Source organism: Protopterus annectens, chromosome 4.part0 (assembly GCF_019279795.1).
Source record: "Protopterus annectens isolate FY-2018-M chromosome 4.part0, PAN1.0, whole genome shotgun sequence".
In the NCBI taxonomy this organism is placed as follows: Eukaryota; Metazoa; Chordata; order Ceratodontiformes; family Protopteridae; genus Protopterus; species Protopterus annectens.
This window is the reverse complement of record NC_056733.1, coordinates 1,796,825,545-1,796,838,153: the sequence shown is the minus strand read 5'-3', so window position 1 is coordinate 1,796,838,153 and position 12,609 is coordinate 1,796,825,545. Positions and strand designations below refer to the sequence as shown.

Sequence of the window (12,609 nt, the reverse complement as noted above, 5' to 3'; positions counted from 1 at the left end):
CCTCCTGGGCTTATAATCTGTTGGCGGTATCATCTTAAGGGTAAGAAAGTCAGGTTAGACATACATTACAGAGGAAAAATAAACACACGTGAAGGCAATCAATCTGGTTAAAAACGGAAGAGGGGAACAACCCTCACTTCATCCTTTATTATAAAGCACATGGTCATGTGACCTCTCTTGACCTCTCCACACCAACGACATCAGTGTAAGAGCACACATACGATCATTCACTCTCTTTTATTATCAGCCAACACAACCCATGGGCATGGAAATGGGCAGATTATAATGAAGCAGCTTAGGTTTTTATGGTTGAAATCTTCTTAAATGAGTAATTTTGTCATTACTAGAAAGCTATTTACATATTTCAGGCTTAGGTCCTGCCTAGGAGTTGAATGCATCTGTTGAAATAATTCTTGTTACTTTCATGTTGCAGAATATGTTCTGCAAAGTATTGTAAAGATAATGCTTTCATGAGTACATGTACTTTAGATTTGATTTTACATATATTCCAAATGATGTACTACAACTTTCCCAAGATACTTTCTTGTCCAGTACTGCACTATAGGATCATAGGTATATGTTTTCTTGGGCATTCTGAAAAAGGTCCATCTGAAATAGCTCAGTCATATGGCCAATATTTTTTTCACTTTACTAAAAACTTCTCAAGTCAACTCTGGACTACACACACACACACACACACACACACACACACACACACACACACACACACACTAAATAAATAGCAGTTAAAATATAATTTCATACCACTAAGTTAATAGTTTTGGCAGTAGCACTTACAATGGAAATACAAGTTATCCATCTGATTTTTATTTGCATTAGGCTTTCATTATCAAACTGACAGAAGTTCTTGCTCACTTTATACTGGAAATGCTGAACAGTTAATACACACAAGTGCATAAATACAAACAACACGGTAAAATACCTTGGCTGTTCTTGCTATTTATATAACCATAACTACTCAAAGGCTAGTGCTAATGATGGTGCTATGCAATAGGTTATTGTTTCTACAAGTTAAAAACTACAAAATAAAAGGTATAGTTCCTTTTACAGCATAACAGAATTAGATCCCCTTCACTGTGTTATTTAGGATTTTCAATTTAATGATATTAATGATGATTAGACTTACTTAAAAGAATGCAAATTTTCTCAAAATGGACACAGTGTCAAAAGCCCTTCATACTTACATCCTGGAACACATTTTTATACAAAGAACTGTTCAAAAAGATAGATTTATATTCTGCAGCACACATTCTAGCTATAACAATTTGTTGAAAATGTGCATTACTTTATTAGTATAATTTGGAGCACCTACTTTAGAAATTGAAAACAGCCTGAAATATATAAACTATCTTTCCTATAAAATAGTCTCGTTATATAACTACTTCCCATACACTCAGCACATAATCTAATATTTACTGCACACACTTACCTTATACACAGGGAGCACTCAAAATCAGATACAGTTAGAGCAGACAAAGGTCCAGAGCTGGCAGACCTGTCCCTTTCAGAGTCAACCTCCTCATCTGTTTCAATGCAAACAAAGAGAAAGATGATCACTGTCAGTGGGTGAGCAAGTAAGATGCTCCTAGCTAACAGCAGATGAACAAACAGGTGGGCATTTTAAGTCCACATCAGAATAGTGCAGTGGCTAGCATTACACTTTGATTACAGCTCAGTGTGTGTGTGTGTGGGGGGGGGGGGGGGGGTGTTTGTGTGTGTGTGTGTGTGTGTGTGTGTGTGTGTGTGTGTGTGGTGGGTTACTACAATCCTGAGCCAACAATGCCTAACTTAAATGACCTACTAATTAACCAAGTGGTAAATACATTTTCTGTGTCATGTCTAAACAAGTAAGAATACTTCTCCCAACATCAAAGTATTATTTTTGTCACTCACTACACAACTGCAACATTTAACATGTAAAGCGTAACTCAGTACCTATTTCTTTCTTCTGATAAGGCTCAACAATGCAATTCCATTTTGCCTCATCAGTTGTAAAACAAAATTAACTGAAAAAAAGAAAACTGTGTGAAGTGCACTTGTTTAGTGAGTAGACAGCATCTGTAATTGGTTACACTTATTATGCACCAGATTGTTCAGTTTGCAACAGTGAGGCATACCATTTACAAATCAGGCAATGATACAAGCAGATGGCAATGTTTAAGTGGCAAACATATTAATCAGGGAATGTGGTGTACAAGAGAAATACAAATATGATGATGCATATTAAGTAAAATATGCTTAATTAAACACATTGCATCATGGTAAAACCATTTAATTGTTTTAAGAGAATTTTACAGTGTACAAGCAGGAACAGCTTCCAGACATGTACAGAGGAAGAGGGTAATATCCAAAGATACAACACAGAAGGCTAAAATGAAATGTAATGAAACATTTTTCCACTGAGAGGGCTGTGAAAGGTGGAAACTTCCCTCCTAAAGCATAAGACAGCCTTGAAATAATTATTGTACCAGATGGAAAAAAGAAATAAGATGTTCGCTAATAAGGATCTACATTTTAGCAGAGAGTATAAACATAAGCAGATTAAGTGTGCCATCAAAATCTATGGTTCTGTTAATATTACATAGGTTCATAGGTAGGTACTAGGCTATTGGCCCTATGGCCTATATAAGCTTAGCCAAAAGGTACCCTGGCTTTTGCCACCCAAGAAAATTATTTTCCTGTGCCACTGTCATGGTCATAATATAGATGTCGTCCATCAAAAATAGTAACATTATCTGTTGTAAAAAGGCAAAGAAGTCATACGAAGTTTGAACAAAACTGATGATTCAGAATGGATCTGAAAGCAGCGACAACATACATATGTGTCAATGGGATGTGCACACTGAGTAGTATGCCTAGATTCACAAAAGTAGGAGCTATAAAATGTCAACTGGCAAGTGTTAAGTATGTATTTAAAAGTGGATGTCAAATTCAGAATATGTGCCTTCAAGTGTACTGCTATGATGAGTGTGACAACATTCTCACAGCAGTTGGGTAGATAAGTTTATATTGCCAACTAATGTTATGCGTAAGGATGCCACGTGAAATAATTTTATACGTAAGGATGCTACATGAAAGTAGAAAACCAGGAAGATGGTGTCTTACCTGAAGGACCATTAGTATCTCACCTGAAAGTGTGGAGTGTGAGAGTTTAGTCAGGGCTAATATGCAGGTGTACCTTGAGGAAGTACCTATTTGTCCAGCTGCTGCACCAGGGAAAGGGCCACAGCTTTGGACACTATTTTCAAAAGACAGCGCATATCGTGGAGGGTTTGTGTGTACTGAACACTGTGGAAGTAAATGTAGTCATTTGTTTTATTTCAAACTTGAAAAAAAGAGAGCAGATGTTTTGTTTTTGTCAGACTATGTGGAATTATTGACTATATAAGTGTTCTTATGTCTTCTACCAGCAATGTCTCTTTGGATTTACATGATATAGAAAAAAACAAAGTTAATTATAGAAATGGTGTAAAAATAGCATCAATATGCACAGAAAAAAGTTAAAAGTGGAAAGAGAAACAAAAATGCAGGGAACAAATTGAAAGGGTAACCAATGGTGGCATTATTCCCTCAAAAAAGTAGATGAATCCCTCTAGAAGCAAGTTTTAAGCTTGCCTTTGTAGCAGGGTTTAGTCTGTCAGATGGATATTGCTTAGTATGCTATCAAGTGTACTCTCTGATTTATTGAAACCTTCTCTCAAGAAACTAATACTGAGAGTCTACATATGAAACAGCACTGTCATGTGAAACAAAAATCAGTAGGTCATTAAAGACCGTCTACACCACATCACTTGAAGCCTGTGAAAAATCAGTAATCCAAATGGTTTGCAACTGCAGGTTTTGCAGCCCAAAACTGACATGGAAACCTACCCTATTCTGTGTCATAAGGAGAATAAGCATGGGGCCTAAGATGCAAGTATTGTAAAAATTGCAATTTGATGCAGTTTAATCTTAGCCTGAATATAGGAAAATTAATGGACAGGAAACTGGATATGATATGTAAGCATATTGCTTTGGTGGTACAGAAACTCAATTAAATTTTTAGAGTAAAGGAAGGGCAAAATGGGGATGAGAGAGAGAAATGAGAAATGCAGCTATTGTATGCCAACAACCAGGCAATCAAGAGAGACTACCCATCTTCTGCTAGCAGTAAGTATGTACATATATATTTATATATGCATTGATGTATGTACCTATGCATGTGTGCACATACTAATGTACAGAATTACCAAAGCACATCCAAGAAGAACAATCAGTTTAAACCCAGAAGAAAACAAAGCACAATCTGCAACACTGCAACAGCTGACTGCTTTTCCTAGTATGGAAGCTTTATAGCCACAGAAGTGACAGAATGAGATGCAGGGCAAAGCTTAGGGTTCATCACAACATATTTACCTTGCAAAGCACAGGTCAGTGGTAGGCATAGGTAGATAACACAAATTAGCATAAAACTGAGGTGATGGGTCAGTAAATTGGAAGATGGGAATAGTAAAAAGGATGTGTTACAGAGGGTGAAGAAGAGGAGAAGTTAGGCAGATGCACTAAGTGAGGGTCAGAAAATGTGGCTAAGGGTATTGAGGGGTAAATGTTGGATCTGTAAACTAGGAGGAGGTTAGCAGATTACTCCATGGTGAGGGAGCTTACATGGAGCCAGAATCAGGTGCCAGAGGGAAGGACACAGTGAGGGTGGCAAAGGATAGGAAGCAGCAGAAGAATAAAATTAAACCAACCAAGTAGACAGACATACAGAAGGCAGTTTTAAGTAGTCAGACAGAACAACAAGATCATAGAATGAGGTAGTGGATTATAGAATACCAGTGATGGAAGGAAGGAGACAGGAGGCAGGATGGAAGAGGAAAGATAAAGAATGCTGATGATGAAGGAAAGCAAACATTTAAGAGCAGCGTTGAGAGAGTCAGGTAGCAAGTTAGCAAGAAAGGTAATTTAAGGGGTATACAGAGACAGGAAGACTTGACAGAAATAAGAGGATGACCACACAAGTGAAGAAAGACTGTCACAAATAGCAGAAACTGGCTGAAAAATCCACTTTATTCGAACACAGATATTAGCGCTTTCGTTCCAGTTAATATTTAGTCAGGAACTTCATCAGATACCATTCATAACATGTACAGGAAAGGAAAACAAAGGACATTCAAAATGTGTACAGAAAAGGAAAACAAAAGACATTCATAACGTGTACAGGAAAGGAAAACAAAAGGCATTCATAACGTACAGGAAAGGAAAACAAAATGCATTCATGACATGTACAGGAAAGGAAAAGAAAAGGCATTCATAACAAGTACAGGAAAAGAAAAACAAAAGACATTTAAAACATACAGGAAAGGAAAAGAAAATGCATTCATAACATATACAGAAAAGGAAAACAAAAGGCATTCATGATGTGTACAGGAAAGGAAAACTAAAGGCATTCATGACGTGTACAGGAAAGGAAAACAAAAGGCATTCATAACGTGTACAGGAAAGGAAAATTAAAGGCATTCATGACGTGTACAGGTAAGGAAAATTAAAGGCATTCATAACGTGTACAGGAAAGGAAAATTAAAGGCATTCATGACGTGTACAGGAAAGGAAAACAAAGGTATTATAGACATGTACAGGAAAGGAAAACATGCTCTGGCAGTTTGGCACCACAGTTAGTGGAAAAGTCTACAAAGAAAAGAAAGTAGGAAATATGCCCATCAATAGTTAACTGTGAATGGCGGGAAGGATTAGTAGGAAGCAGAAAGATGGATTCCATCACCAAGGATATTAAATGAAGGAAGAATAGAAAGAGGCCTCAGCTGCAAAAACAGTCCCACAATGACTCTTAAAATCATGGATAATGTAGCCAAAGAGATTGGGGAGCAGGCTGTATGAATATGTGCCACTACATGAGTAAAGAAATGGCTTGTCACTGGGGACAGTTATTAAGTCATAGATAAAAAAAACATGGATGTGGCAGATGGAAGTAAAGAAATGAGTTACACTGTGGTGTGTTCTGAAGTGGGGCCTCTACCCATAGCTGGCATACCAAAAGGCAAAAGATTATGAAGATTAGCTACAAGATGAATGGTTAATGTAACATCAAGGTTTAATATGAGACTATGGAGATATGTAAAAAAGATAAAAAGCACTATATCACTGAAAGAATCCACCACAGTCCACAGGAGATTGCTTTGTCAGAACTTTAAAGGTTGATTTCAAATAGTAAATTAAACTACGGCAGAAGGGGAGGCAGAAAATTAAGACAGGACAGAAGGAACAAAAGACAGAAAAGAGGAAAGTGGAGAGACAAAGTTTGCTATAGGGCAGTGGTCCCCAACCACCGGGCCATGGATTATTTGGTACCAGGCTGCACAGAAAGAATAAAAAACTTTTTTATGTTGGGCACCAGACTATTCAGAAAAAAGTGTGTGTGTATATGTATTTGTATGAGTGTGTTTATGTTTCTGTATGCATGTGTGAGTGAATGCGTGCATGAAAGCAGAATGTATGTGTGCGTGAAAGCAGAAGAGACTGTGTAAGTGTATATTAGAGAGAGTGAACAGTAAGATTGATTGAACCATTATTTTACACTCACTAAACAGTGCTTTTTGCTGTTTAGTGACTATAAAATAAAAATAAATTAAACCAAAAAATGCGTGTGTGTGTGTGTGTGTGTGTGTGTGTATGTGTGTGTGTGTGTGTGTGTGTGTGTGTGTGTGTGTGTGTGTGTGTGTGTGTGTGTCTGTGTGTGAGACAGAGAACGTGAAGAGTGATTCCTGGCAGTAGCAGCAGAAGCATATATTTAAGAGGTTTCTGTACCTCTTGACTATGCCTCTCAAGTTCAACCCCTCTGTACAAGATATCTCGACAGAACCAGAAATAACGGGGGACAAATGACCAAACATAAGGACAGATTTTAAATATTATTCTTATAAACTTAGAAAGTTGCTAGAACAACAGGAATTCCATTAGCATATATTATCTGAATTATATGAAGTCTGAAACTCAAATGCCTGTCATTATTTAATGACTTCAATCCCCAGAAAACTACACATTTTATGAGGATAGGACCAAACATATGAGCGAAAAAATCTGGACAGTTGAAAGGTATGCTCTGTTCACTCTTAGCTCAAGATATCTAGATATACCTAAAATAAATGGGGAACAAAGCCTCAAATTTGGAACATATTTTACTTGATTATTAGGATTTGTGTTAGCATACATTTTCTGAGACAGAAGTGTGTGTGCGAGAGTGAGTGAGAGCGACAGTAAAGAGGTTTGCATACCTCTGGACCTTTCAGCTGAAGAAATCTGGATAAACCCTAAAATAAAGGGGGAACAAAGGTTCAAAAATAGGAACAGATTTGAATTACTGCTCTTACAAAATTACAAACTTGCTTAAATAAAAGGATTTGTATTGGCATGAATGTTCTGAAGAAAGTAATAGTCTGAAACTGAAATGCATGCCATTATTTAGTAACTTCAATCTCTGATGACTGGCAACAAACCAAATATTTTAGGAGTATGGAACCAAAAATAAAGAAAACGCCTGGATATTTTTTAAGTGTTATATTTTGGATGTAAAATGCTTCCTCCAATACAATTAACATATATTACAGCAAAGTTGAATCATTAGGCGGAGGAATTATTTTACATCCAAAATATATAAAAAAATATAGTAATAAATTAAATATAGTATAACAACAAACTGGAGATCGACCACCACGTAAAAACGAATTCTTTACTGAAGTAAAAGAATGAGCGCTTTCGCGTGCATCCAAAGGCACGCTTCTTCAGATTGAATATAGAGTAATGCTATCTCTCTATATATATACACAACTGAAGTTAATTGCTTTAATCAATCAATCTAGATCCTTAATTAATTAATTAATTAATTAATTAATTAATTAATTAATTGACAGAAATGTTTTCAGTGCAGTTCTAGGGTGTCTCAAACATTGAGCTTGTGAAATAGCAAGCAAACTGACAAACAAAAAACAAAATACAAAATGTTTTAACCATCAAGCTAACTACTGAAGAGCTGTCAAAGCATATATGTCTAATATTGTCTAAAATATATACTGACATCCAAAAGTTTTTTTTAAAAAACATCAATTGTTAGACAGAGTTATATGTATATATTGTGTATTTTGCCTAACTATTTGATTTTTATAAAAATATATATGTATAACATAATTAATGTTCAAAACCAACCAATACAAACTAATCTAGATATAAAAACTTCCAAATATTGTAGCTATGTTGAAGAATACATATAAATATGCGGTATAAGCTATAAGTTATATACATAAAAACATTTCTTAATCAAAACTATGATAAAATACATTAAACAGCCCCTTACAGAACTATAACTCATCCTTGACCATCTAGATATCATGTGAAGATGAAGGTATGTAAAAAATTCATTGAAGCATAAAAATGTATATATATAAATAAATAACAAATAAATAAACTGAATTTTCATGTTGTATATACAGTATAATATATCAAGTTAATTAAAATTGATGCTTATATTGTGATTAAACAATGTCAAACATTGTAGAAAGACAAAGACATAAAAACAATAAGGGAAAAAGCATATTCCATATAAATAAAATATATATGAGCGCCTCTACAATAGAAATAGTTGTTAATATTTCAGTTTCTTTAAAAATGATCTAATACTAACATAAGTATTTAAACCTGGATAATTTTGTGCCCTAAACCTGAAAATCCAGTCTAGTTCCAAGTTCTCTAAATCATTAAAGTTGTCACCTTTCCTAGTATTTAGTTCTCTTTTTTGTAACACCCTAAAAACAAACTTATGTTCTGGGAATTCTATAATGTGCTTTGACAGAGCATTCTTATGGTCTGCCTTCCTAATTGCATATAAATGCTCTTGTATTCTATCTTTAAATCTTCTTGTCGTCATGCCTATGTAAAAGGCAGGACATGACTCACAAGTGGCCAGATAGATGACATTACTGTCCTCACAATTAGCTGAACATCTGAATTCAAATTTAAATAATAATTCAGGGTGTAAGAAACTTTTATCTTTGGATATCCATTGGCAGGAATTACATTTTCCACATGGATAGGTGCCCATAATATTGTTATTGATCAGACTAAAAAATCTCTTTTCATTACATAATATTCTTTTTAAGTTCTTTGTGTTTATATATATAAAAGTTGGTCTTCCACCTATTAATTGTTTAATTTCATCATTGGTAACCAAAATTGACCAGTTTTTCATAATAATGTCTGTTAGATATTTGTTGTCACTCGTATAACTAATTATACATCTAACTTTAGATGAATCAAATTGTGTATGATATCCAGTGTACCTGTTGGAAACGTTATACTTCCTATGTGATGTGCAACCATCAGTAAACAACTCTTTAGTTCTGGCAACCATCTCAGGATTGTAACCTCTATCTAAAAAGAGTTGTTCTAATTTATCAAATTCAGTATTACGTTCATCTTCCTCTTGACATATCCTGTTAATTCTAGTGTATTGCCCCTTAACAATATTTTTGAAAATAAATCTAGGAAGAATGCTTTCATATTGTAATAATGTATTTTTCCAGCATTTTTTCCTATAAAGTGCTGTTTTTAGTCCACCTACCTGATAGGTATGCTCTGTTCACTCTTAGCTCAAGATATCTAGATATACCTAAAATAAATGGGGAACAAAGCCTCAAATCTGGAACATATTTTACTTGATAATTAGGATTTGTGTTAGCATACATTTTCTGAAACAGAAGTGTGCGTGAGAGAGTGAGTGAGAGCGACAGTAAAGAGGTTTGCATACCTCTGGACCTTTCAGCTGAAGAAATCTGGATAAACCCTAAAATAAAGGGGGAACAAAGGTTCAAAAATAGGAACAGATTTGAATTACTGCTCTTACAAAATTACAAACTTGCTTAAATAAAAGGATTTGTATTGGCATGAATGTTCTGAAGAAAGTAATAGTCTGAAACTGAAATGCATGCCATTATTTAGTAACTTCAATCTCTGATGACTGGCAACAAACCAAATGTTTTAGGAGTATGGAACCAAAAATAAAGAAAACGCCTGGATATTTTTTAAGTGTTATATTTTGAATGTAAAATGCTTCCTCCAATACAATTAACATATATTACAGCAAAGTTGAATCATTAGGCGGAGTAATTATTTTACATCCAAAATATATAAAAAATATAGTAATAAATGAAATATAAATAAATAATACACAACAATTTTACAGACAGCCCATTCTCTAAGTGCAATAATGCCTTCCAGGGTATGTGTTAATGTGTAATCAGTGCCCTTCCAGGGATGTACAGGACCTCCGCCTGTGGTGTTGGGCCTCATAACACCCCTGGGCAGACGTTAATTACACATTAACACACACCCTGGAAGCATTATTGCTTGATGCGCACACAATGGCCAGTCCGTGGAAAATTGTCTTACATGAAACCGGTCTGTGGTGCAAAAAAGGTTGGAGGCCACTGCTATAGGTGACTAAAAAGCAATCCTGTGCAAGGTAGAGTCTAGTTAGTAACCTGGAAAAGGTGATATATTCCCTTGTAATTAAATATTTGTGGAAAGGTCCCTATAGTGTTAAATGATAACTTGTGGGTTACTCATCAGTGAAGCTATGCTGGTGGAACAATTTTTTGCATAGTTTTGTTATACAAAGGTCAGTTCTTGTCTCATACCAGCAGAGGTACTGACATGTAAAGATATGCTATGGTACTACAAAACCTATAAAAATGTAAATAAATGTGTCCCTATCAGCTGACTGAGTTTTCAGAAACTCCAACTCCATATGGGCAAGACCATATGATCGAGTTTTTGAAAACTCAAAGCTTTTGAATGGAAATCGCAGTACAGGGAGGACCTGGAAATTTACCCTTTTCCTTCACTGTAGTGCGATCTCGAAGTTAGTATATATATAATTTGCAGGGGGTGTGGGGGTGTAAGGGTGCTTGCTCCCCCCCCTGCATAAGTGTAAAAAGGTAAATATTTATTTTTTGATGTTTGAGTTTTCGGAACTCAATCATATGGTGTCTTCGATATTTTTTTTTTAGTTTCCAAAATGTCTATCATCTGACATAGACCCAAAAAAAATACATAAATAAAACAAAAGTAGCCTCTTTACTTACATGAGACAAGAAATGTTCAATTTTGGTGCATTCAAAATCACAGTAGTCTTGTTGACAAAGAAAAAAGCTACAAAGGCCTCCTCAAACCTTGCAACCATTTCAAGCTTACTGAAATTCCAGGGACACTGCACCCTAGAAATGTGGCAAGATCTTTTACAACAATCTAATTTCTAAAACCTAGTCTTTTTTCCTAAGTTACATACCACCTTTATAAAAGTGGATTGCACCAGTCATGAAAGCAAGCTGAATGCTTTACATACACGGTGAAGCTACTGAACTGCCAAGGACTATGGTCAGCTATCTTCTCATGAAGTAAAGACTCTGTCAGACCAGACTGCACTGCCTGGAATCCAGGTTGCATAATTTGGCCAGTTCAGATCAATAAATAATAATAAACTAAGCAGTTATAGAGTCAGAGGGAATGATGACATGCATTCCTTTTTATTTTATTTTATTGTTAAAATGAATAAGAGAACAAATCCAGCATAAACTCGTTTCAGTTATGACTCATGCCACAAGGACAAAAATAAACACACTATGCATATATTAGCTAGAGTTTAAATACAATACATTGATTTCTGTTCTGTTAAAAACAGAACAGAAAAAAAATATCCATATTTTTGCAGGAGCCAAGTCTCCCCAGCACCCTCAAACTCTCAGCTCTAAATATACTAACTTTACAATTGCCCAGCAGTGTAGGTAAGAAATTTTCCCTATATGCACTGCTCTGTGATCTCACTTTCATGGACTTATATTGTCCCTCTCATTGTACCTCAACAATTTCCAGTAAACCAACTGCAGTCCCCAAAACAAAATAAAGTTTAAAATCCCATAGATGCAAGAAACAATACTTCCTCACCTGCACTGCTAAGGGACAATACACAGAAAACTTTCAAGGTTCCATTAAGTTGTATATTATATACACCAATTCTGAGACTGCATGATATCAGGGAAAGGGCATATTCCGCAACCCTGACAATTCTGCAGTCTCGCACAGCTGTCAAACATCTGCTTAGCCAATCAAACTTTGTCAACTAAACAGATGTCAGCTAAAGTGGCATTCAAATTCAGTGCTTATATATAGCGTGGATATAAAATATTTACACACCTCTCTTATAATGCCAGGTTTTTGTGATATATAAAAATGAGACCACAATAAATAATTTCAAAACTTTTCCCACCTTTAATGTGACCTATAACCTGTACAATTCAATTGAAAAACAAACAAATATGTTAGGGGTAAAATATAAAAAAAAAAAACGTGCAATAATCTAATTGCATAAGTGTGCACACCCTTAAACTAATACTTTGTTGAAGCACCTTTTGATTTAATTACAGCAGGTTTTCTGTGGAAGGCTCCAAAATATCTTGATATGGCACCTGACCAATTGTTTTCTGTTCTACTGGTTTCCCCTTAATTTGGATATCCATTGCTCTGTCCTGTTGTGGTGCTTTC

General features: G+C 35.3%; 1 protein-coding gene across 1 annotated transcript in view; it reads right to left on the bottom strand.

The window, feature by feature from the left end:
* The window catches only part of LOC122800026 (LON peptidase N-terminal domain and RING finger protein 1-like), a 770,380-nt gene that overhangs the window by 379,781 nt on the left and 377,990 nt on the right, over positions 1-12,609 (bottom strand). The window contains exon 6 of the mRNA XM_044069488.1: positions 1,451-1,544. Coding sequence (XP_043925423.1) covers positions 1,451-1,544 — 94 coding nt within the window. The remainder of the gene's footprint in view (positions 1-1,450; positions 1,545-12,609) is intronic.